The following is a 27,494-nucleotide window of genomic DNA, read 5'->3' as shown; positions in this document are numbered from 1 at the left end:
GAAGTTTGGCCAGCAGTCAATGGAAACAAGAGGAATAAGCTTTTTATACTTTAAATTGTTTTATATTTATGTATTAAATACATTTATTAAATACAATAACTAATACATTTTAAAAGTAATAAATGTTATTTGCAATAGATTTTTTTTACTTTGTTTCAGAATTTATGGCTAGACTAGGTATATGAAGATGAATCTTGCACTTCTACATAAATCTCTCTCTTTTTCAGTAAGAGTCGAAAGAGTATATATTACTAAGGAGTGCAATTAGACAGATTTGGTTTTTATAAAATGGTAATATTGCTTCTTTCAATGAGGGGATCTTTGATATCGATGATATATTGTTTAAAACAAATGTACCTAAAGTACAAATTTACCCGAAAAAGGTTTGTGTTCCGAGAGCAAAGTTTCATATAAAGTTTCTGTTTTCGTAGAGTAGCTTCGGAAAGCAAATATTTGTTTTGTTGAAAATCAACACGTCTGGTGACTTTATAAAGACTTCAGAGAGAGAACATTACTTAAATCTAGGTTACGATAATTTTCATTAGATAATTATATACTTAAAACTCAATGTTTCCTATAATAATAATTGATAATAAATATATATACATATATAGTAAGCCAACTGTATGGCTACACTTTCGTCGTACGTTTATGTTATTTGTACTTCAAAAAAGGCTTAAAATAATAATAATGGTTCAACACATGCAAAGATTAAACAGAAACGAATATGTATCGCAATACAGTGAGGAAATTACACAAATACTTCCACATGGGCCAAATTTTATAATTTGTTTTAATTTTCTATTCATCAATTATTTTAATTTAAACATATTTTAGTAGAATTTGTAACGTTCCTTCAAACATTCCATATTTAATGTCAAGTTTATATTTATAGCCCAGATTTAAAAAAGTCTTTTGGATAATTCTTCGATGCCTGGTCTACGGGTGCCAAACCTGGACGTTTACGGAAAGAGTGAAGTCGAAGATGACTTGTGACCAGAGAGCAATGGAGTAGAATGGAGTCCTAAGAATCAAAAATATTCACAAAATACGAAGTGTACAAATCAGGGTGAAAACTTATATCACACACGTATACCCACGTCTTATAGCTGAATGAATATGGCTTATATAGAAAGAGACGATAGACTGACGATAATATAAAGGTTTCAGGGGAGAAATAGATGGAGGAAGCAAAGAACAGATACAACTGGAAAGTTAAGGAAGAAGGGGTCCTTTTCGACAAAACACTCCTCTGTAAGAATAAGGCCTTTATCCTAAAGAGGTCCAAATTGCTGAACACGAAGTATTTCAAATAACATAGACTAAGTGTGTAATAAAAAAATTATTATTATTATGTTCATAAATCTATAATATATAATAAATAAACTGTTTCTTTTTACAATAAATCTAGCAAATATCCAATTTATCATCATAACGGCACGTTAATATGAATAGGTAAGTTTTATATAATTGTTGTCTAAGCACCTCACTATAAAAGCACTTTAAAAAATTTAACACCTTCCCCTTGAAAGCATAATACGGCAGTGATCTATAGCTTCTGGGAAGGTGATTAAATAGTTTGATACACATGGTGTAACAATTTTTTAAATACATCAGGTGCAACATGCCAGCACCCACAGCCGTGTTTTAAATGTCTTGAATAATTAATTAAAGCAAGAGTTTTGAGCAGTAACGTAACTTCCAAAGGAAGGTAATTCTTTAAATAAGATATTTCAATTAAATTTTCGTTACACAGATGTAACAGGCGTAGCAATTAATTCTGTATGAAGATTTGTACATCACTGAATGAGCCGTCGGGAATGCCGGATGCTAGTATTGATCGCTTGGGAACGACCTTGAACAACTCAGCCCAGCTTTCGTAGCCCGAGTTTGAGCACAGGGCTATATACAAGAGTTATTAGATATAGAAAATGTTAATGTATACATTATATAATATATTATAGAATATTTCTAATATTCATAATAGTAAAAATAATTAAAAGTTTGATAAGTTAACAATATATTTTTTTATTTATAGGAAGTTTTAGTCCAAGCAAATAAGACTGTTCCAATTTCATGCTTTATTATGTTTGTATTCACTTAAATCTCTCTCTCTCTCTCGACTCGAGTAAAATGAAAAAAAAGCGAAGAGACTTGATATTGATGAAGTCAATTAAAGTATTCTTACTAAATAAATTAAATGAAAATAATTCGGTGCCCGAGTTCAAGTCAAGATACTGCTCGCTCCTTCGATTCTACTTCAACTCCGTGAGCAGACTATGAACTTGTGCATCATTGTTTTGTGCTGTCGACACTTTACCATTAAACTCCGAGTACAAGTTCTCCTTCTCCTGTTACATGTGGCCAATTGTTCTGTACGACTGTGAAGCTTGGACAGTTAAACCTAGACACCCACCGGCTCTTAGAAGCATTTGGGATGTGGTGCTGTCGTCGCACGCTTCGTATAAGCTGAATTCAGACGGACGGACGAGTTGGAATGTGGAAGAAACTTATGCAGAACATTAAACAACGGAAAGTTGCGTACCTGGGCCACCTGCTACGCTATGATCGCTACCACCTCCTTGATTGACTGACGGCCAACCTCCAGTAATGGAGAGGCACTAAAAGAAGAAGAGATTTTTTTATGAAGATTTTTTTAATAAGCCCTTTAATATGTGTATATTTTAATTCAGTAGTTTATGTTTTACTTCTATTTTAATTTGTTGATATACATAGTTTCTCAAATACGTTTAAGTATTTTAATTGTAGTGTAAACATAATTGACTCCTTAATTGGTTAAATATTCAACGAGATTGTTTTATTTATGGTATATATATATATTTATGTTTCTCACGTAACATTGAATATATCTTCTTAATATGTATAAATCTCCTTTCACGATGTTTGTCCGCGATAGACTCCTAAACTACTTAACCGATTTTAAATTAAATTGGCACACCGTGAGCAATCTGGTCCAACTTAGGAGATAGGATAGCTTAGATCTTAAATTATAGTCGCAATTTTATTTTAATGCAAATTATTTGTCTATAATTAATTGACAGCCACAATTATTCCAAAAGATTCTAACAGATGTCGATACTTTTGGAGTAAGTAATCAATAGATGGCAATGCTATGGTAAACCGACAAACGTGTCATATAAGCTACAATTCAATATCATGATTACCACGTGTTATTGAGGCTAAAGTATAAATTAAATTTATTTTGTACTAAACGAAATACCGTGAAATTCAATTATTTCTACTTTTTTTAATTTTTGGTGTTAGCATAGCCAACCACGTGTTACTTAGACCGAAGTGTAAATCAAATTCAAATTATAGTGACGATAAAAGAGTGAAATTATTCTTTCGTGTCACGGTATTAAGACTAACTAAAACCACATTAAGGAGAAACGAAGTTCGCGGGGGCAGCTAGTTTTATTAAAATATATTAAAACTTATTAGGCAACCCTGTAAAGGGTCGTAGGCAAGGTTCTATCAAAACGTGACCTTCGTACTCCGTCTCAAAGGAATCTTTTATAGCATAGAAATTGCTTAGTCGTAATATACGAAACGTACTTTGGATTTTACTTAGATTTATAAATCAAATTGAATATTTTTTCGTTAAAATAGATAGATACCTAAAGTAGATAAAAAGATAAAAAGTAAATAGATAAAAAGCTTCAAATTACCGTTATACCAAACAGTTTCTTATACGATGGTAGGAAATTAAAAAATATATTTTAATAAAAAAGGTATATAAGCAGGAAGAAAGTAATATCCGGCTCAAATATAAGAGTCTTTCCTCCAACTTGACTTCGATTGATTTTGTTCCCTTTGGAGTAGACACCGGGTCGTGGGTTTCAAGCAAACAGGCGCTGATTAAATATTAAAGTTGGCGCCAGGTAGATAGTTTAGGTGGTCTCAGAGCTGGCGCTTTCCTCGCTCAATAAATAGCTATCGCAATACAACGACGAAATGCCGCCAGCATTAAAGGTACACTGTCATAGGGACCAAACATTTTTACCAATTATTTGTATTTGTAGGTTAAGAGTACACGTTTTGTCACATGGGTCATATATAAAGATACACTTTATTTATTTTTAAAAAAGAATATTCGATGCCATGCATCTCGCTCGACTGCCACTCATCAGAGAGAAAAAACTCCTACAAAGATAGCACATTATATTGTCCTTCTATGTTGTCAGGACATCACTCCCCGTGGCTCAATTCAGCCGTGGCGACTTCTCCCTGTGGTCAGTTTTAAAGAACTGTGTTGGCAAGGAATTATCCAAGATCACCATGCCTGTGGTATTCAACGAACCACTTTCCTTCCTCCAGCGGATGCTGGAGTACCTGGAGTATGCTCATCTTCTGAGGATGGCGTCAGAACAGACTGATCCTGTAAATAGGATGGAGTATATTGCTGGTAAGATATTTTGTTTATACGTACGCAGAAATTAAATAGACCATTTGATTGTAGACAACGTAAGGAGACGCGTGTATGTATATATAAAAATCTTTCTCTTTTTACATTCTTTATTTATTTCTATTGAATACATAACTTTAATGTGAGAACTTCTAGTAGAAAATGGCATTTGGCAGAGATTTATAGAATTGCGAGAGCATTTCTGAGCATACACTTGTCCTGTATAAATTATAATATCTCCAGTGTAGACAAATCGTGATCAAAACAGCAATAATCAATAGAGACTTAGATTTTTTTCTCTATAGCTTGTACTTTATTAATACACCTGTTGCAGCATTTGCAGTTAGCGCTCTAGCCTCAAACTGGGAGCGCCTTGGTAAACCATTTAATCCTCTCCTTGGTGAAACTTTTGAGCTGGAACGAACCGAGTTCCGTGCAGTTTGTGAACAGGTACTTATATTACTAAAATTATTTTAAACGTAAATTAATCAATAAAGCTTTTTAAAAATTTGAAGATTATTTAAATGATCCTAATCTCTGGGATTGATTTGTTCCACTTCAGACAATTTGTATGACTCAAAACTTGGCGATTAGAAAGAGTGGCGGAGAGTTTCTTGTCAGTTCTTCTTGCCTTGCTCTACGCACTTGTGGACTGGTTGTTAATGTAAATTTAGAATCAATTTAACATCTTTTCTGTTGACGTTCATAGATGTACTTGGTTACCTACCTACATGAATAAAGTTACTTTGAGTTAATTCGATTTTTGTAAAAATTCTTTTCTTGTATAGGTCGCTCTAGTTTAGAATTATTCTGTTTATTACCATAGTTTTGACATTTTCTTTTTCACATTGATCTGAATGATAAATGTATGTTAGCAGAAGCATGAGTATTTTAAATAAGTTCACATTACCTATTAGTAAAGGCAACGCAATAATACGCATTTAAAAACTCATTTTAGGTGTCTCACCATCCCCCAGTATCTGCGTTCCATGCTGAAAGCCCCCACTTCGTCTTCCATGGCTCAGTGCACCCTAAACTCAAGTTTTGTGGCAAAAGTGTTGAGATTCAGCCCAAAGGACACGTAACTGTAGAATTGCCCAGGTAATCTATATTTTTTGTTCTTTTTCTACTCTTTATTAGACTTGGACCTTCAGCTAACGTGACACATTAAATTTACTTTAATGTGTCACGTTAGTACCTTGCGAATTGTAAAGCGAATTTATTATATATTAAAATAACTCGTCGTGTGTTCCAAATTTCCCTTTCAGTGGTTGTTGGTGTCATCTCCGTCTTTTCTTTTGTTATGTAAGAAATCGTCTATGTATGAACATTGACCAATACTTTATAAACCCTCTAATGTTTATAACCGTCTTGCGTTCAATTCCCGGCAAAACCATAATTGTTTCGGGTTTTGGGTGTGAGTACTGACTCATGCCACATTAGGATATTTAGAATTCAGGGTTCACAGCTACGATCAGTCAGTTAAGAATTAAGTTAACATATGCGATCAGAACTGATATCCAAGATTTGACTCGTAAGTTAATAAAAAATAATGTTTTGGAAGATCATTTTATGACTAATGTAACGTATACAAGTTTTTACAACTAAACCCTTTTTTAGATGGGGTGAAGCTTATACATGGAGTAATGTAAACTGCTGCGTTCATAACGTGATAGTTGGCAAGCTCTGGATCGAACAGTATGGTAGCATGGAGGTGACGTGCCATGGAGGCGCTGGCCTTAAAGCCAACCTCTGCTTCAAACCAGCTGGCTTCAACAATAGGGATTTGCATAGGGTGGATGGCTTTGTTATGGACCCTGGGTATGGTATACTTGTTTGTCGTCCCATAACTGAGCGATTTTAAGGTGTTTTTTGCTGCACTACCACTATGTTGAACCAGCTCCTCATAGAAGTATTCAAACCGATTCTTAATAGGTCGTCATGGCTTTTGTGTCTATGGGCGGCGGTATCATCATGTGAGCTTTCAGCCCATTTGCCCCCTGTTCTATAGAAAAAAAATCTTAAATGTAATGTAAAATTTTAAATGAGTACTAGTACTTGTAATTGTAAGTAATTAATTATTATAACTATTGTGTACTAAGTTTATCGTCCTCAAAAGTTTTGTTACGTTTTAAGGGAACAGCATTAAGAATACCCAAAATTACTATAGATTAAATCTAATAAAACATAATATATTAATTGAAATAATTGATAAAAATTAAAAGTTTTGATTATGTGTGTGCTTTAAATATTAACGCCGCCCTCGGCTCACTGACACCTCAAAAATATTTGTAATACTTGATAATTTCTCGTCCTTACAGCAAAAAGCGCTTGCGGTACTTATACGGTAAATGGACACAATACATCAAGTGCTGCTCAGCTGCTACTTACGAACAATGGGCGAAAGAGAGAGGAGAAGATGCAAGCACACAACAGACGCCATCGCACACGCCGAAGAAAGTCCTCGCTAAGCTCAACAGCTTTAAAGTTGGGGCTTTGCGTTCTATGTCTATACAAGATGTCAGTATTATTTAAAAAAATAACAGTGTAATATATTTAAAAAACCTATGCATATATTCTATATGCATCACAAACCTTGTAAATATCATTTTCTTTTTAATTGTAACACTCGGAATCTATGCATACCAACTAAAACCCTACTGCGCCACAAACACACGCTTCTGACGGAGTGATGTAACTGCGGCACCTTGTCCTCTCTTGTCGTGCGCCCAGTCACGCGATCTACGTCATTATTTGGTTCTCCGCAATCATTGATGGCATGAATGATTTGTGATTACTGGGTCAGTCTCCAATGGCCCCTCCGCCTTGGTGTATTGAGTTGAGGGAAGTCAGTTCCTTGATCATTACTTTCTTTATATTAATACATCCTAACTCACAGTAAGTCTTCTCACAACATCAACATTGAGCTTATTACGAATATATAGTTTGATAACTTCTTCATCAAGAATTAGTTATATGGAATTTAAAAGGTGCCCCTCAGTAGTTTTTGGAGCCTATAGCTAAAGTATATAGAAAGTAAAAAAAAATATATAGAAAGAGTAGCAAAATGGAATTGTAAAGTAATTTGCTAATTTGAGTCTCACAAGGCTCACTTACTTGCCTAGAAATACAGATTATCTGAATAAAGAAATTCTATTAATTCTCTGTTAAAACTGTTACTTTTCAGGACGACCCTGAGACTTCAGACGAAGTGCCAAAGCCAGACGAATCCTATAACATTGATATCCCCGGATCCGTCACATTATGGGAGGCAAGACCAAGACCTGGGAACAGTGCGCAGGTAGACTTTATTGCTAAGAGGCTTTATCTTTCATAGTATCCTAAATTCGGTCGATGAGGCATCTTAGATAATATTTATTTTCGAGTTTTTATAATTAAAACCATCTTATTATATTTCGTTAACGTTTCCATTATGTTTTGAGGACAAATTGTGGCCTTACAACAATTGTTGATGATCTTTATTCATGAACGAATTATGGTTGTGACCAAATAATCTAATGCTAGTCTCCACACTAGTGAGCCCTGTGTTGTGGGTTACAATCATTTCGTGGTATGTTATATGTTTAAAACAATTTTGAGTTATATATCATGTTCTTTACGCATTATGTGTGAATGTATATGATTGGGTGTGTGTGCCTATAAAATACTCTGTATTTGAAACTATGGCTGAGTTGTTATAAGAGTGCACTGTGTGTGTGTTAGTTTTTGGACCCTCAGAGTCATGACCAAATATGTAGTAAGTCCTCTGCAAAAGCGAAATCCAATTTGGCTAGTATAATTTTCAGGTAATATCTGGATAGTTTGACTATCTCAAAGCCATAGATTAGGAGATTTTATTATAAAGAAATCGTTGGCCAAACACAGTTTTGGCGTCGGATATAAAAAAATATTATATAATAAATGTATATATATATATATATATATTAAAAACGGATTTATTAGGCCATGAAGTCGTGATATCTTAAACAGATCGCTGAAGTGTATTCTTACTGATTAACTACTTATAATGATGACAATGTGTAATATTAAAAAAATAAAAACTTTGGTTTATGCCAACCTCATATCAGCGTCATGAGACGTATTAGTCACTTTTATTCATACTAAAAGTTTATGCATATAAAATTACTCAGTTACGCGCTGAGACCAAAAACCTAGTGTCACCAAACGAAACAAAATCATTGTTAATTCTACCAATACTTTTCAGTACTACCAATTCACGGAATTTGCAATGTCCTTAAATGAGTTGGAGCGTGATATGAAGGGACAATTGTGTCCTACTGACAGCCGGCTTCGACCGGACGTCCGACTATTGGAACAAGGTGATATAGATGGTGCCGCTGCTGAGAAGACTAGATTGGAGGAGAAGCAGAGGGCAGCGAGGAAGGTGTTGAAGAAAACGCCGGAAGCATGGCAACCCAGGTGAGTTGAAGTTCTTTAGGCTTCTTCAAAAGTCTTTTTTCAGCTTAGTTAAGTCAATGTTTGATGTACTATTTTAACTGTTACAGTATTGCCAAAGGTTACTTGAAGAAAGAAAAATCTCTATTTTAGCAGCAGGCCAAAAAATATTAAAACTTCTTTTAGTCTAAGAGTTTTAAAAGATGAGGTTTTATATAGAAAAAAAAAGAATTTATTTGTACTGTAAAAAACTGTGTTCTATTTCCAAAATACCAATGCCAAAGATTATTTTAAATAGAGTATGTAAAGATTATATTCGTATTCTATTTTCAATATACCTGTCGGAGATCAAAAGGCCGACAACGCACTTGCGAGCCTTCTGCCAATGTTAGAGTCCGTGATCGGTGGTTTCACTTAATGTTAGCCTCCTATTACAAGAAGAAAAAAATAGTAGTTATGATGAAGACGCTCGTTATTAATATGCTAAAGACATAATAAGAACCCAGTACCAGTACAGTAGACCCTACATGGGTATAGTAAGTAGATGATCAGCCTTCAGTGTCGTCAGATTTAAGCTTTAGAATTTAGCTTTATTAAGAAGGTAAGCTTGTTTCATCACAATCATTGCATCCACCTCAGAAGCAGAGCAGGTGGTGAATAATAAACGGCTCAAAAAAAGTCTTTCCTCTTACTCTGATTTTCCCTTTGGAATAGTTTTGGAAAATAAAGATTTAAATTGGCGTCTGGTAGATAATCTCGGTGACCCAAGAGCTGGTCCTTTTCTCGCTCAACGAATAACTTTCGCAATACATACTTTGAGAGTAATATTAAACATTTGTATTTCCCAGGTGGTTTAGCCAAGGCACAAACCCATATACCAAACAAGAAGATTGGCTTTACAACGGTGGCTATTGGGATAGGAACTACCAACACCTGAAAGATGTCGATATATTTTAAATTAATTATTTATCTCCAGCTTTATGATGAACGAACTTCCTTCCTTTAACTCCACTTAAACATGTAAAAATGCACTGACAACGACCTCCATAACACTCAATGATACGGCAACAAAACTCGTGTCTGTTTCACTCATATTGCATTTACGTCACGATAAAAAGAGACAGATCGTTTTTGGTGTTTGTACTGATTTTTATAAGGGCTTAACCTATAAGTTTTATTAATGCTCAATACTTTAATAATAAGCGATATTAAAAAGTATTTTATTTCAAAGAGCTTCCAGTTATCGCTTGGAAATAATATAGTTTACATATAGAATAATATTCCAATATTGTTTGGTAGCTTTAATGTAGATCAATTTAGCGTAACTGTTCGTTTTAACGTAATTAATATAATCTTCATCTAAATATTATTATATAGTCTGTGATGTTAATGCACAATAGATGACCATTTATTTCTTGGTACACTATGCTGTGCTGTTCTTAAACTGATTTACAAAAGAATTGGTACTCTATTATCCAAAAATTATTACGATAATTCAGATCGAAATACGCCTACTAAGGGAAACTAAAAAAAAACTACGATGTCAAGAAATTATACCCAGGCGTTTAGCAACAATTTTATTTATATATTTTGAATGTGTCTATGTAACTAGAAATGTGATTCGTATGTATGTTCGTTAAATAAAATGTTAATAAGCGTTAGTAGTAACGATTAGGGATATCGACAACTTTTTTAATACAAATTAAAAATAATTATATTCAAAATTCTCGTTCAAAAAACGAGAAACCTACACACATTGTTTGAATCAATTAAACTACATTATAGCAACAATGCAGTTGACCGTCGAAATTATGATTAAAATGTAGACAGGACAATTTCAAAGGCCGGCGAACTCGCGAACCCTCTGGGATTGAATGTGTCCATGTCCATCGTTTAAGATCAGAGCCTACTGTCTGTGTACTCGTGTTTTATAAAATACTATCAAACCTGACATAGTCTCGTTTCTGAAGACCTAAGTACACAAATGCGCAGTTATCATCAGTTAAGCATCTATAATGAAATAAATGTAGCGGACTAAATAAAAAAAACTATGTAGTATCCGTACCTTTTTTTAAATTTAAATTTGCACAGGTAACGTAATCTGTAGACACGAGGCCCAAATATATTAAAAATGGCGTCAAAATATGATTGGGTTTTTCGGTAAAAATATTCATAATTAATATTAATTTGTTGATTGTTGATTAAGAGAAGGCATCGTTTAATATAAATGGGTGTCAATTATAAGTATAGTATAGTAAATATAACGCATGTAGTAAATCATAGTTTTTGTTAAATCTTTATTTAAATAAAAATGCATTTAAATTCTTACACACAAATGTATTAATAAAATAAATATACATTACTATATAAATATTATATATATTTTCATACGCTTAAGTATAACTGTAAAATCTGTTAGAAAATGTTTAAAAAGATATTATGTAGTGACGTAGTTTACTGTGCGTAAAGCTTATATCAAATGTATACCTGTGTAAATGTTTATTCAATAAATAGGTCAACAATGAATTTGTTTAATTCCAATTTGAGTTCACTTAACAAAAATAATTTAGTTCTAAATTAAATTCATTTAAATATCGCGCTATTGGGAATGATTGTATTCACAGTGGCGGATTTGCCTGCAAGCTGAAAACGCTGGAGCCTACGGCGGCAGATTTTTAGGGCGGCAATTTTGGAAAACTATTTTTTTTTTACCTCATAGAAAAAAAGATTTCTGCCTAACGTTTTCTGATGTTTAACAGAGAGAAGTCTACTACAAAATTGACGATGACTTACCCCTCGTAACTCATTATTAGTAGGCGTACATTCGCCAAAGCAAATTAACAATATTCTAGAGTAAACAGCGTGTACGCCGCCAGTTATTGACTTCTGCGCTTGACACTTTGTATGAGTCAAAAGAGCTAAATTGCGAAAAATGTATTTCCATCTTCCCCTGATCAACCCTAATCTTCTGGTTGGAGGCTGCGAGCTGAATGATTTTTATAATTTTGTGCCCAGTTCTATCGTTCCCGATACTTTTTAGAAAGAGTTCTGGACATTTAAGCCCAGATTTTTTTTAACGTAATTTTAGACCATTTTCAAAAAAAGAAAAATGACATAAAGAGTTCTCGTCTAGGCTCTATCTGTTTTGCCAAGAAGGATATATCTAATAGAAACATAGAGTGTTTATAATATTATTGTCTTTTGTTAGTCACCGTGACCCCGCACGCTGTAAAGCACGCGAAACGTCGGAAAAATTTAAATTAATAAGTTTATAATAATACACAGCTTTAATCCGGTAAAAAAGTGCTTATAATATTGTTAAAAAACAAAGTTTGATTGCTTATTAATAAAAATTTGAAGGATAGGAGACTTTGCCGTAGTGCCCAGGGAGACATTTCCATCCAGTTATCTCTTGTTTTTCTGTTATTTTGTTTCTTTAATTTGTATACATTATTCTTACTAAATACATTTACATTTTTTCAGCGTAGACTGGAAACAGTAACATTATTTTATTGTTGGCAGAATTTCCGCTGAATACTGAAGATTAACGATTGTAATAAAACGAATTTATATATTATAATATTTATTTCTCTACAACATATCACAATTTCACTAATGAATATATGCAACCTTCTATAAAAATATAAACATCTTCAAGATATATTAAATACAACAGCCCAAGTATTTTCGATAGCACATAAATAAATTATACGTAAGATATAAGGAACAATCCGCATTATTATTTTATAAATATATTTTAGCAAACATAAATGTTTGCAATAAATAAAATTACTAGAATATTGTACCAAAAACTTATTAATTTGTCTAACAAGACCTGGATAGGAAATTTGAATAAATTGTAAGTATTTAAAAACGTAATATATATTACGTAATAAATTATGTAATGAAAATTAGTGAATTAGTTTATTTTCTGAGTTGAAATTAAACAATTCACTATTTTTAACTTTGACATACTATAATGGCACTGTAAGGCAAGTTATTGATAAAAATATTTGTATAAAATCTCGAAAATTGTTTTAACTAAATAAATATGAGTTTAAATATGCTTTCATATATTTACGCCAATAACAACTAAATTTAACAGCATTGTTTTTGTTTCATTGAAACAGACTCTCCATAATTAGTTTCAGAATATTCGGCTTTCTAAGATGGGCAAAACATGGCTAATTTTCAGCAGTAAGTGGATGGTCAGTGCTCAGCTGTCAGCGTTATCCTAGATCACTCAGCGGTACACAAAAATCAGCATACTGGAGGCGTCTTTTTAAATTTAATAAAACTGGTGCAATCGTTTACGTGACAACCTTTTAGGTCTGGGTCTCTGTTTTTTGCAATAAGCAAGTAGGTGATTAGCCTGACACAAGTCAATGACTTTTTGGATCTAAAGTATGCCCGGTTTCCACACTATATTTTCCTTCACCGTATTAATGAGAAATACACACATAGAAAGGCCATAGTTGCACAGACGAAGATCAAACCTACGTCATTAGAGTGTCGCTAGCATTTTTCTGATTCTTTAATTACAATTTATTTCTCGACACACATAGAGAGCAGTATATATAAAGCCATTTAATTGTCATTGACATTGAACTACGTTTTAACAAATCCCAACATACCATATAAAATTTAAATATGTTTCGTATAAAAGTACAAAATTTACGAGACTTTCTGATATTGTCATGTTCAGTACACAACTTAAGGCACAAACATTACCCTTAAACTACGTCGACTACTAGCAGTATTATTACAATATTACTTTAAGCATTAAGTTTGGATGTGATTAAATATTTATTTGATAAAATTAACGAATAATCAGAAATATAATGTACATAATATTTCCCTTTAAAAGTCTTAATTAGCCATCTGACTTTGCAACATTATAAGATATTTTAAATTTCTATTGGTTTTGGACATTTCGTCTATCCGTGAATTAAGTTGTATCGTTTAAGTGTTGCTATTTAATGGTTGTATTGTTCAAATTAGATTTAAATATGATGTTCATATTAGAAGACCTGAGACTGTAGACAAAATACTTTGCGTCAAGCGTCTCGCTTTGCAAAACCAATTTACGGTAAAGTTAGATGCAAAGTGTTCTTGGCTACGGTCTTCTTAAACTTGACACTTTAACATTGTTTCTATATGGCAATTTTATATACAAGAAAATTGTCAGAAGCAGTAAAGTTGAGAGACATTTCTAATTAAGGCATTTTAAGCTACTTTATTTAACATCTAATTATCACACTCTTATATGGTAAAGAAATATAAAAACTTATCTTCTCCAGGTTTGGAAATTGTTTGGCTTCTCCTGAACAAAACCTTTAAAATAAATCATGATTATATCTTAAAAAGTATGTTCCCATAATCGTTTGTTTCCATAACGAAGATAACAAAGATATCGTGTATGTTATATGCCAGACATTCAGCCCACAAAGATGATCTGAAAATATCTATGAAGCGAGTCCTCTCGATGAAATGATTCTAAATGAAGACCTGGATACAAAGGTGATACATGAAGCAAACACAATATAATTTGAGACTGTACCTACATTTATTGGGGTTCGAGTCCCGAGTCCATAAAGTCCTTAATTTGCAGCGGCACGCTTACTGGTAATAATCTGCACCACTGTAAATGTTTTCTACGTTAATTTCCTATTAATATTGGGTGTACCCAATTGGTCTATACGTAGTACGAGTACGAAATACCTACTATCTACTACTAATGCGGTATTTTAAAATAATAATCTAGTAGCACTACTACTTTTTACGAGGCTTGGCATCAGATTGCATTCGAGTCTTCGATATATTTTTTATAGACAAGACGTCAACCTTCTGTATGTGTCGTAAATTTTTGGGTCGATTTTCTCATGATATTTGCCGTAATCTTTTGAGTGTGGCCCACATAGAAAGAAAAATTCATTGGACATCCTTGATTGAAAAAACCAAATCATTCGTGTCTAGATCCAGATACATGTCCAGATCTAGTAAACCGCTGGTACATGTATCCTATTCATTTGTTAAAAGTAGTTTCTCCTATTAACTTAGAAATATTGCCTGTGGTAGATTTTTTTCTCATACCTAGAATTTATGAACTAGTGTATTAATTTTCGATTTCAAAAGTCAAATTGGTATACCAAAAGCGCTTCGATTGATTCGCTGTTTAATTAAATTCCATTTTCTTTGTTATTAATAAATCAATCTATTTCCACTACTAATAAATCATCGAATGACTTTAGTTACAACAGTGAAAGGAGAATTATTCAGTAAGTTTTTACATACATAATTACTCGCTAAAGTCGAGTGTACTCGAATAAACTAATCAAAGGTCGTTTTAAGACTTTTGCATTCAGTTTAACGATTTTGTACATCGAAGTCGATATTTTAAGAAATAAAATCTATTGCGCTTCAAGTCCGGAATCCAAAAAATCCTTTAAATGCAGGGGCACGGGTCTGGGGAATATTCGGAACCACTGAAATGGAAAGGTACAACATAACACTGGATGGCTAATGAAATGCTTTTAGTGGTCGAGACAAAAGCATTTTGCGACAAGCGTTACCCGCTATAAAAATGTAAATTAAAACAAAGTAAAATCAGCGACACTAACATAAAAATAAGTGAAAACTTTTGCTTATTATTTGTCGATAAAATGAATGCCGTTAAACATTTCGTCTATAGGCCAAATTTGCAAATAAAAACTTAAAAGTTGTATTGGTACATAGTAATCAATCAATCGAGCCATGTAGGATTAAATCAGGCTTGTGATGTTCTATAGTCGTACAAATATGGCGTTAGCGGGTCACGTTTAACGCAAAATTATTTTGTCTATGGTTCTAGGTTACGAATTCATAACAGTGCTGCCAGTTAAATTGTATTATTAAGTAAATAAATCGGGTAAGTTTTTCGATATGTTCCCCGGCATGGCAGAATTAATAAAATTCTTGTGTTTAATCTTTAAATTATTCTATGTTTTCAGAAAATTTATTTAAGGCAATTAAAAATGATGTTACTAGAAGCACTGTTTATCAACATTGACTACAAATATTTAATTTGTAATATATGACGGGACTTTACATTAGACACACAGAATGGACTGGAAAAACCACTGTTCGGGGTGGAAAGACGGGTGTATTTTTAATTTTAAGAAACTTTTGCAAAAGATTTTGATTATAAAAAAATGTAAATTGAGACTGTCTTTAATCTATCATCCACAAAATAATCTCTTTAATTGCAAAGTTTATCTTAGTATTTTTAAACTTTTATTGTAGGCTAATAAATAGTTATTATTATAGTTATTATATATTAGTTGGTTAGAATAACCAAATACTTATGACTGTTCCTTAGTTTTAGTATCAAATATTTATATTACAAGCGTTACATTACCTAATCTATATAACGACAGATGATATGTTAGGAAATAGGAAGGTATTTGTCTAAGGACCCAGACGAATCAAAAATCTTGAAATCAAGCCAAATGTTAGGTGATCTTACCTGATTGATATAAAATAAAGAGCTGGGAATTGTGATCTCTGTGTAATTCCTCCTAACAGCATCCACGATGTTGTCGGCTGCCTCCTGGGGAGATATGATCTTCATCAGTGACGGGAACTTGATTTTCGGATTCTTGCACAGGCCGGTGTCAACGATGTACGGGAAGATACAGGTTAGTTTAATCTGTAAATAGAAAATAGAAATTTAATGCCGATTACACACAGAAAATAGATCTTCCTTATCATTGGCTCGCTCCTTTACACCGTAAACACGATTTTACAAAAAAGTATAGTGTACATCTCGCCAGTAGACTGTTTAAATTTATGTATAATAAATGTCCATCATAAAAGCAATGGGTTGACGTCATCATAAAGGTTTCTGGGGAGAAATGGATGGAGGAAGAAAATAACAAGTTCAAGAGAAGGCGTTTATCCAAAAGGGGTTCATACTGAAGAACACGTTATGGAAATAATAGCTATCATAGACTAAGTTATAGCAAAACTAACACATCTGATATATAGTATGGTATTAAAGTCCCTTAAACGAATTGTAATACATATCAGGAGTACCTGTTAGTAGATGAAGTAAGCTGCACTAGATAACTAAATATAGGAGAGGGTGACACCTAACAACCCTATTGATCCCTTAGTCCTACAGAAGTATCCAAACACATACCCTAAGTCTGTGATGCACCAAGAGACCTAAGGTAACAGACGGAGATCAGGAGGATTAAAGGAGGCTTCGCCACGGTGAGAGGATGCGAGAAATTCTATGTAACATTCTAAAATGACAAAATTATACCCAAGTACTGTTGAAATTGTAAAATTTAATTTTAAATAAAAAAAAGTCCCTGTTGATGTCACTCCGAACACAAATGCAAACGATACCAGAATGGACTGATCCCAAAGAACTAAGAAACAAGGGCAAATCAAAAGAGCGATGCGCCGACGCTCGCTAGCGAGCCTAGCTGGCAAAAATTGTATGATGTCGACAAAAAATAAAATAGGGTGTACAAAGATGGAGGACCCCTTCACTACATCATTAAAGTAATAAAATTGTATATAGATATTTCTCTTTGTATGTAATATGTAAAGAAGGATAAATAAAGGCTTATTATTTATGTATTATCTCTTCGAACGTAACATAACAATCTAGGTTCTTTTAAAACTGTAGTTCTTTAAAATAAAACTTACTCCACTGAAGTCCCTCGGATCCTCTCTAAGTTCCTCATGCAGAGCCTCCATCATTCCGCGGACTGCAAACTTGGTACCGCAGTAGGGCACCAGATTACGGAGACCAAGAACTCCAGCCATCGAAGACATAGCGACGATGTGACCGTGATTTCTCTCCATCATCGAGGGTAGCACGGCTTGGAGTAGCTGAAAGATAATATAGTAATAATTATTATAATTCTATTTCAATCTCTCTATAAATTTTTAATACAGTACTCTCCCATAGGGACCAAGATTTTTAAATTTATATTAGTGTTTTCTTTGTCTTTAATTCTCTTCATATAACTAAAATCTAGGTGTAAGAGCAGTGTTGGCCTAGTGTCTTCAGCATCCGGTCCTGATCTTGTAGATTCGCTCCCCGGCTGTTGGGCACCAATGATTTCCTATTTGCGCATTTTACAGTCGGTAAGGAAAACATCGTATGGAAACACAAACCAAAACGTCGACGGCGAGTGTCAGGCACAAAATAGAATAAATAAAATATGTTTACTATGGAATAGTAAAGTTATACCTATGGTATCACTCATTCCACATCATTAAATTTGAAACGATAGACATCCCTACTCATCGGCAAAGAAGATAGAAGGCCAAAAGAAGAAGCCGGCGTAAAAAACTCTCAGTACTCTTTTAAAATAGCAAATCATCATACAAAATGACTATGGCAAACGACACTTATTTATTTCTTTGGTACATTTATTATAAGGCAGAGATAAAAGAGCCTCTGGGATTTTATTAAAGAAAAGGAATTCCCAAAGAAATAATCACTAACTTTAGGTTTAGGTAGTCTAGTACACGAAATTGCAGCCTACGTTAGTTTCTAGTATTAACATTATACTTATGTTCTATTCTAGTAAACTTATCACTATTTTGTAAACATACATAATATTTTCATAAATATATTGCGAGGGAAATGTAAGTATTTTAATTTCCTTGAAGTTATCAGTCAGAGATTCCCTACATTTTAAATTATAGATTTCAAGAGCTCTCTTCTGCAGGATGAAAATAGTTTATAACACCGAAGGCTGATCACCTACTTACCTATTAAAAACAAAATCACGAAACAGATAGAGAAATCTGAGGCGAAGACCGAAGCTAACGTTCTATAGGGAAATGTAAGGGAATTATTTAGGACTAAGTATCATGTATTGGTTTTGGATTCGTCAGTCATACTTAGCGCTAATTGTCGACTCTGATCAATCTCACCCGTAGAGCAAAGTACTTGAGAAGATTGTACGGTAAATATTTTAAAGTCGTTTGTACACGTGCTTGGTAAATATCAATTACAGACTGCGGTAAGTAACCAGCAGTAATTCTAACTAAAGCCACTTGTAAAAGAGAAGTGGTTATAAAACGCATGTTTCAACTATCAAGTTATAGTGCTTTTAAAAATCCGTTAAATTATTACAAAATTAATAGAAAAACAACTAATTGTATGGATGCGAATCTGGATTACACTCTCAAAAAATATCATCGACATTGTGGATTCATGATGCCGTTTATGAGTTTAATAAGAGGTTTATATAACAACAACTTACGCAACAGGATTGAGGCACAGAAATGTGGAGTAACAAAATATTAAACTGGTGCTTAAGGTACAATAACCGCTAAAGAGGAAGATAACTTAGATGGACCAGATTAAGAAAACATCAAGTGCACATGCCAGAGAGTAGGAAAGTGCAGACAGAAATGGCGGAATTTGCTAAGAAAGGGCACACATATTTTTTATATAATTAAGCACAGGGGGCAAACGGGCAGGAGGCTCACCTAATGTAAAGTAATATGCCCATGGACACTCAAATTATCAGAAGGTACGTACGTGAGTTGCCAGCCTTTTAAAATTGGTACGCTCTTTTCTAGAAGGACCCTAAGTCGAAGGTGGAAGTGGTTCGGAAATATTTCCGTGGGCAGCTTTCCACATAGTGGTGGTGCGCGGCAAAAAATGTCTAGAAAAACGCTCTGCGGACGTCGAAGTCCGATGATGAGTCACATCAAATTGGTTGACATTCGGAAACGAGACTATGAGTCTAGTATCTCAAAATTTTTGACGTATTTAACCTTAACCTTACTTGGCCTTATTCTATTCTGCCTTACGTTACTTGTATGTATGTACCATTTAATATATAAAACATACCTCGTCTTAAACAAACTAAACTTGTAAATTCACTAATTATCTACTATACACAGTTAAACCTACGTTAACTAATATAATTATCCCACAGGTACTTGTGGAAAATATGTTTTTAAATTTTTATTAATAGGTCTTACCCAGAGATGCGAGAGAACGTTGACTTCGAAAGCCAGTCTGATCTCCTTTTCATTGGTCTGGAGCAGAGGCTTGCATGGCATGATACCAGCATTATTTACCAAAATCGTGACTTCTCCGACTTCCTTACGAACTTTTTCTATAAGCTGATTAATAGCCTCTCGGTCTGTTACGTCACATCTGAAAAAAAATAGTGTCACAATGATTAAACCACTGAATAATCTCTGATTTTGTGAAGACCACAATTAGAAATGGGGTTTGTAGAAATTCCTGTCAGTAGGTGAGATAAATTCTGAAATGTGATTACTTATATACAGCGTCTTATGGAAACTACTTCCGGCAAACTTATATAGGCTCAAGTTATGTAAACAATTTTAGATCTATAATAACTGTTGACTGCGGATTTTAAAGTTATATAAAATATGATTGTTTTTACAATCGTCCAGCGGCGTAGGCATTGTTTGTTTATTTAATAAGACGTAATAACATTTCAAATGCAAAATGTGAATAATAATTGTTATATTTTATTAATGAAGATTTATGTCATTCCAATTCTGGCCCGAGAGAATCTCTAACATCAGCTATTGGGACTCTGCAATAAGGTCTCAATATGACTATAAATCGCTGAAAGTTGAAGTGGGTGGCTATGGAAGTACGTGGAGTAAAATTAAGAGAACTTATTAGTATGTCTTTGGATGATGCCCTCTGTCCTGGGGTGTATATGACCTAAACTCAAGTAAATTAATTCATAGCTTAAATTGTGATTTTCTTACTTATAGGTATGTGCCTTTCCCTTGTTCTCTTTAACCATTTCGGCGGTTTCTTCGTTGCCTTTAGGATTGATGTCAACACAGATTATGACACTTCCTAAACGGCCGAACCTCAACGCCATTTCTCTTCCCATTCCGTGGCCTGCTCCAGTTATCTGAAAGAGAAATACATTTGAGTGTCTCCGATATCAAGCAGATCCGACCTTGACATAGTCCATTCAATTGGACAAGAAAAAGATGACGCGCAACGGAACAATGTGACGCGTAATCGAAAAATGTGATGGTAATTTTTTTTCCATATAAAGAAGTTTCACTTTAATAATCGTTGACTCATAAATAGCGCCTATTTTGAAGCAGAAGCATACTCGTAGGCCAACAAAACCGTTTCCACTTCCAAATTGAATTGAAAAGCAATCATTAAGTAAATGTTGACTCTTATGGAATGACTCTGAGTATGACTTTACATCACCCGACATTTGGTTTCTAAATTGTTTGCATAAAAGAAATTAAGAAACATATAGAAAGTAGTTTTCCTTCTCATGGTTACGTATTCGAAACCAATTCATATTACAAGGACTTTCAGATATTGCTCAAATAATATTTCCTTAATCTATGTAGTAAAATATATAAATCTGTAATGCTCCGTTTTTCCTATACGCCTGACGATTTTAATTGAGAAATTAAAAAAAAAGTTGGTCGCAGGCGAAACCACAGCTACTTTGCTTAGCTTATTCCCGTTAAATACATCAATTATGAACTACACCAACATTTCTCCGGACACTAATAAATAACGAAAATAACTTAAAAAATCAAAAGATTTGACGTTTTTGATATACACGAGAAAAACTTAATGTCTCGTGTCTTAATCAGGAATGTGTAAATCTTAAATACCTTAAAAGTTAATTTGATATCAATTGTATGCAAATCTTATTATATTTTTTAAGTAATATTATAATTTCTTTCTTTATGTGTAAATTTAGTGATGACAAAAGAGCAGCTTATAAAAATATAGTTAGTTCTTAATAATGTCTATGTCCATGACTATCCGCATACTGCATAGGTTTTTATGTTCTTCCTTAAAACACTGAAGCTTTGTAGTTGAGTTGCTAAGTTTTGTAGCGAGAGATCATGATCGTCTTGATCGCTTTTAGGTTAAGTTCAGAAAAGAGAGGCTTAACTTAAGCGTGACTCTCGACTGTCAAAAAGTATTTGATTTTGACAAACGGGAGTGGTACATAGTCATAAACTTATCCGTTATATATTTCTAAATTAGGTATGTTTATTATTTACGGTTATTTGCATTGAATATCTATATAAGCTGGTACTTTTGTTATTACTAAAAACATCAAAACTAAAAAAAAAATTAATAAAGTAATAACTTTTTCGTCATACATACAAATCGGAGCATCCTATATAATAAATTCTAATGAAGGATATTGAATCATCGGGAATTAAAGAAAAATCTTGCTACTGCTTTGGCCTAGTAGCCTGCAGCGCCATCAATTGACTAAATTGAGGATATGCAACGCTAGTCGGTCGTCAGTGATATATAAACACATATATATATTCAATGTATCCATACATATTTATGTAATTTTTTGATTTTTAAAGGCAACTTGCCATTTTAATGTGGCAGGGTAGACTATAAGTATTGACAACAATTATAAAAACTGTTCTTTTAGACGTTATGATTATTAATATGACATTTGTATGCCATATTAATTTTATATGGCTGATTGTGTGGTTTTTTAAAATAATTAATGTATCACTTTATAAATGTCTTTATAAATAAACGATTTGTTATTATTATTAGGTTTACTTTAGCCTAGAATCGATTCATCCTGTTACAAGCTAAGTGGGCACAGTTTTTTATGGATTTTTATCTCGTAGAAATTTGCGAGATATTCTTGCCGTAATATGACTATTTATTTATTGTATACATAATCTTGAATAGAAAAGAAGTTGGTGTGGTGGAAACACAAACTGGACACAGTTTTCTGTCCACCAGGACCTTACATATTTAAACAATTAAATTATATACCAAGGCCAGTGACATATACCATTATACCCATAGGTTGATAGCTCAAATGGTTTAATATCATTAAAATTTCACGTAAAACGTCATTAACAATTGAAACATTGACGTTCCATAGATATCCGATGTAAGAAACCTGTTCTTGACGAGAATTCTCATTTGATTTCCTATATCCGAATATGAATTAAATGACGATCATGTCTGATTAACATAATTTTTTTATGCATATATATATATATATATATATATACATAAATAAAGCATATATATATATATATATACATATATATATACATAAATACATAAATATTATTTATGTAATAATTACTATTTAATTTAAATTTAATATTGTTTCTAGTTATATTAGTAAGAAGTGTAGCTGGTAGCGAGTTTATTAAATTTGGAATAATATAGTCAAATGTTTTTTTCCTATATAGTTGTATTTGGGTAATAGAAATTAGTTTTTTTTTTAATTTTCTACGAGTTAAATGGTGATATTGATTTAAGGTAATTTTTTGTTAAATAAATTGCAAATTCGTTAAAATTGCAAATATTTGATTAAGATAAGTTTTGCGTGTTCTCCCTGTATAACTATTAACGTATAATTTTTATCTGTATACGCATTGAATAGTAACATTCATTCATTTCCTCCACAACAACATTTGTTGTCGTTAACAACCCGACTTGAACCAGAAATCGTGTGTCAAATGAACAACACAGTTTTACTTATTTAGCAAAACTAAAGAGTCTATATAAAGTTTAAAATAATTTATAATTTTAAACAATAGATTTGAACAAAATAACACACGTAACAAAAAATGGAAAGAAACTAGTTATACAAATTATAATCAATGTGTGGCCACGATATTGGTAGCGGACGGCCGCGGCGTGCACTAATATAATGCTTATAATTAAAAGTTTACAAAGAGAAATATTACAAAAGGATTACATAAAAAGAACCGTACAATGCCAACGGATAGGCGATCCAAAATATATTTCATTTTTACTTTAAACAAAAAATAACTCACCAACACAATTTCCCCATTAACACTCTTAGGTTCTGGCGGTACAAAGAAGCGATAGAGGCAGTAGAACCAGGTCGCATACAGCTTCACAATCAGAACTAAAATCTCTAGCGCCATCATAACGCCCTGGTACACCTTCATCGTGATGCCTTGCTCGTCTGTCCTGTAAAAAACATTTCATACTTTGTTAGTAAGTTATATTATAATAATATTTGGTTATTGAGAAGATATTGTTTGCGTAATATTAGTAGTAGCTTTGTGCTTCTAAATGTAGTATGTTCTTCTAAGTGTATGTATCCATTCACAAACAATCTTAAATATCCGTCCTATGCTGAGAAGAAAAGTATTTTTATTACATTATACAACAGTAGTTTAATTTAGTATAATATTGTAAGTGTTATGTAGAAATTATTATGTCAATTACCATTCATATATCAAATGGAAGAGACTAGCTGCCCACGGCACAGGGAATCCTAGTGGGGGGGTTTAAGGGGGGGGGGGGGGGCACTTTCTTTTTAACTAAACATACTTTTTTATTATGTATAATAAAGAAGTTTTCTTATTTTCTAGTAAACACTATTATTGTATAATTCCTGGGTCAGGTTCAATGGTTTAAATTGATAAAGATCATGTATATGAATGAATGTGAAATAAGAGTGTCAGTGATTGACTTAAAAATCACGGGTTTAAATTCGACGTTTTTAAGAAAATTTGGGTGAGCAAAAATGAGAACTATACAGCCTATTATAGATGAAAAGTTACAATACTAAAGATCCAGTGAAGTACAAGAATACGGAATGTTAAATGTTACGAAATGCACATTTAGAAAGGTTAGGTCAGTTATTATTTAAATCTTAGAGTATATATAAGTGTCAACAATGTCCAAAGTATTTACATAATTTACACATATGCTTGACTTCTCAACTGACCTGATAACAGATCATAAATAATACGCAATGAATCTTATTAAAAAATGCACTTTATTTTTCAGCTGAACTTATGATAGAGTTTGCAGCGTATCACGGCAGAGTTTGGTTTTACCCTGAAGACTGTCCCAGCAGCGTTTCTGAATAACGCTGAGAGTGTCAACTCTTGTTAACTCAACTTTGGTTATGTTTAATGGTTTTTTGATTAGATTTAGACTCGAATAAGTTGCTGCGGCTTATCATATACATATATCTCCGGTCCATTATGAGAATATTTTTACAATTTTTGTTGCGTCGTTATCAAAGCCAGATTGATCGGACGTTGGATTAACTAAAAATAATCAATTGATAATTAGGATTGATTAAATTCTCGTGATTTACAAATAGCATCTCAATTATATTGTGCTATAATATATTTTACAATCCACTATCATTTAAAAATGTTTTTATCGTATTGATATTTAAGTATAGTTAATTTGTCTTACATTGAATTATAAACATTTATATTACAGGAAGGAACAGATTAAAAACTCGTTTTAAACTAGATGACGTCACGTGTAGGTAACAAAGTATAAAAGTATTTGAAAAAGCAAACGCAGTAATAATTATGTAGACTTAAAAATTAATATGAATGTCTCTACTACAAGTAAGATGCGACTTAGGATGGGCCTTGAGCCAAAGAGCTTCAGTGTGTGACACCCTTAAGCTTTTTTAGTAGCTAAAGCGTGCTGACTACATCATCTCCCTTCTTTTCCATTATAAAAGGTGATTGGACGTATAATAGATCATCTTCTACTGATTTGTTTTGTAAATTAAGTATTCTATATTTCGGCGGGATAAATAAATGAATTTGTTTTGACGGCATTTGTAAATCCAGTGTTGCCATAACACATAATAGTCGACTGTTAGATGTATTATAGAAATAATAATAATTTAAAAAATTAAAACTCCTTTGTATAGAGGAAGATTAAATTTAACCTCAGTTTAGAAACTGTTTTAAAGCATAGATAAAATATACCAATTACATCAAGAATTAAAGCAACCTTGCGTTCGGAGTGCAAATAAGAATTACGTATTGTTATGTAATTCGTACCTACAAGTATCCAGTAATGATGTATGCATCTTGTGAAGGATTGTCTTAAGTTGCATGATTTTCTTGATTTAAGTATAAATTGCTATACATACATTTTCCAAAAGAGAAATAGGCTTCTTTTGTTTTAATATTTACGTCATTATGGATACCTTTAGAAATCGTAATTCTTTTTTAATTTTTTGTTGTTTGCCAGATTCAAGACGTTTAATGCCGTTAAGAAATTCTTAAGAGGTTTTTCTCTGACAGCCGACTACATATTTCTCTAAAGTGGACTTTAGCCTTTATCATTATTGGATAAATTTATTAATTATATAATAATGTCAACACTGATAAACAGGGTTTGATTAATTTTGATATGATATTCACACTAATAAACAGATAAAACTACATATGAACATTCAAGTGAAATATATATCATAAAGTACATATTATTTCATAATTGACTACAGCTTATACTATTGACTTTCCGCGCACCACCGCTATATGGAACTAGCTGCCCGATGAAGTGCCTCCGAACCAATTCCACTAAAGGCCCTTCAAGGTGAATTCTTTCAACGGCATCGCACTTGCCAGCGTTCTTACATTGTCTATGGACAATCACTTAACATCAGATTAGCTTTCTACCCGTTTGTCAGCTGCCTTACTTACTTGTCACTAAGGTTCGACTCTAGAAAATAGTCCATGTGTATTAATTTAGAATCCTAATAATTTTCAAGTGCGACCTCACTACGTTTGTTATTCAAATATAAGGGAAACTCGCTCAACTTGATACGGCCTTGCGTTTTGCGTGTTATTGCAGCTTGCAGGTCAATTACAAGTATGCGTCTGTGGTTACGCTTGATTCATCACGGTATCTATAACATTTGTCCTTTTCAAATCGTATAAATTGATTAGGACAGTGAATTGGTAAAGAATTTCCGAAATTTTGGTGTGGAAAGAGTTGCTAGAAATAATGTAATATCGATTACTTGCTTATCTGTAATCGGATTTTTATTATTAATTACAAAATATTATCAAGTTTTATGATAATAGTTGCGATATCGATAAAAACGATAAATTTATTATCTACTACTGCTAATAGAATCTATTTTATAATTTCGCATTTAATTTGTAACCTTCGATAGCTCAGTTGGTAGAGCGGTGGACTGTAGTTGTTTACGATTGATATCCATAGGTCGCTGGTTCAAATCCGGCTCGAAGGAGTATATGTTTTTTAAAGTGTATACGTATTTACACAAATGTTAATATATTTTAAAATAAATGAATTACCACTATATTGTAATTAATATATCATCATAATAAAATTATATAATTTTGGACTTTATTCGTAACAAAAATTATAATTATAATTTTAATTTATTATTTTTATGACATATATATTCGTGACACAAAAATGAACATTTAATCTTGTTGTTGTTTTATCCTTATGAGGTTTAATACGTTCTTATTTTTGTCTATATTTTTATCCTTATCTGTCCTTGTTGTAACTTCTACCTTAACATCCATTCCAATTTTAACATCATATTTTCTTGTATTTTGTAAACAAGCATCTTGTTCAACTTCTAAAGAAATAAAGTGTAAATCATGTTTCATTCAGCGGTATGTGATGTTATTGCTCAGATTAAACTTAAAAATATATATTACGAAATAATTTACGTATACTTATATTGGCGAACTGGTAGTAAATGTTAATTTAGAATTAATTTAACTTCTTTTCTGACGATCATAATGTACTTGTTTACCTATATGAATAAAGTTTTCTTGACTTTGACTTTGATTATGACTATTGATAGCAGTGGATTTT

General features: G+C 32.7%; 2 protein-coding genes and 1 non-coding gene across 13 annotated transcripts in view; 2 read left to right on the top strand and 1 right to left on the bottom strand.

Annotated features, from left to right (window-relative positions):
- LOC123714059 (oxysterol-binding protein-related protein 1) overlaps positions 1 to 11,460 on the top strand; it is a 39,497-nt gene extending 28,037 nt beyond the window's left edge. For 6 of the 8 annotated variants that reach the window (XM_045668137.1, XM_045668136.1, XM_045668139.1 and 3 more), the window contains 8 exons: positions 4,206 to 4,426; positions 4,761 to 4,876; positions 5,385 to 5,527; positions 6,047 to 6,247; positions 6,748 to 6,946; positions 7,614 to 7,727; positions 8,652 to 8,866; positions 9,691 to 11,460. In XM_045668137.1, coding sequence (XP_045524093.1) covers positions 4,206 to 4,426; positions 4,761 to 4,876; positions 5,385 to 5,527; positions 6,047 to 6,247; positions 6,748 to 6,946; positions 7,614 to 7,727; positions 8,652 to 8,866; positions 9,691 to 9,799 — 1,318 coding nt within the window. In that variant the 3' untranslated portion in view covers positions 9,800 to 11,460. The remainder of the gene's footprint in view (positions 1 to 4,205; positions 4,427 to 4,760; positions 4,877 to 5,384; positions 5,528 to 6,046; positions 6,248 to 6,747; positions 6,947 to 7,613; positions 7,728 to 8,651; positions 8,867 to 9,690) is intronic. The other 2 variants (XM_045668134.1, XM_045668135.1) reach the window with 2 other exon arrangements.
- Positions 11,461 to 12,459: 999 nt separating this feature from the next.
- The window catches only part of LOC123714083 (17-beta-hydroxysteroid dehydrogenase 13-like), a 28,017-nt gene continuing 12,982 nt past the window's right edge, over positions 12,460 to 27,494 (bottom strand). The window contains exons 3-9 of one of the 4 annotated variants that reach the window (XM_045668183.1): positions 23,675 to 23,834; positions 20,615 to 20,766; positions 19,844 to 20,021; positions 17,540 to 17,725; positions 16,347 to 16,529; positions 14,407 to 14,483; positions 12,466 to 14,176 (exon numbers count right to left, since the gene is read on the bottom strand). In XM_045668183.1, coding sequence (XP_045524139.1) covers positions 14,409 to 14,483; positions 16,347 to 16,529; positions 17,540 to 17,725; positions 19,844 to 20,021; positions 20,615 to 20,766; positions 23,675 to 23,834 — 934 coding nt within the window. In that variant the 3' untranslated portion in view covers positions 12,466 to 14,176; positions 14,407 to 14,408. Of the gene's footprint in view, positions 15,328 to 16,346; positions 16,530 to 17,539; positions 17,726 to 19,843; positions 20,022 to 20,614; positions 20,767 to 23,674; positions 23,835 to 27,494 lie in introns of all 4 variants that reach the window. The other 3 variants (XM_045668180.1, XM_045668181.1, XM_045668184.1) reach the window with 3 other exon arrangements.
- On the top strand, positions 26,805 to 26,892 carry Trnay-gua. The gene is given in 2 exon segments: positions 26,805 to 26,841; positions 26,857 to 26,892. It is a non-coding gene; the product is annotated as a tRNA-Tyr (tRNA).

Source organism: Pieris brassicae, chromosome 9 (genome assembly GCF_905147105.1).
Source record: "Pieris brassicae chromosome 9, ilPieBrab1.1, whole genome shotgun sequence".
Classification (NCBI taxonomy): domain Eukaryota; kingdom Metazoa; phylum Arthropoda; class Insecta; order Lepidoptera; family Pieridae; genus Pieris; species Pieris brassicae.
The sequence above is the reverse complement of the archived record's forward strand: the minus strand, read 5'-3'. Positions and strand labels throughout refer to the sequence as shown.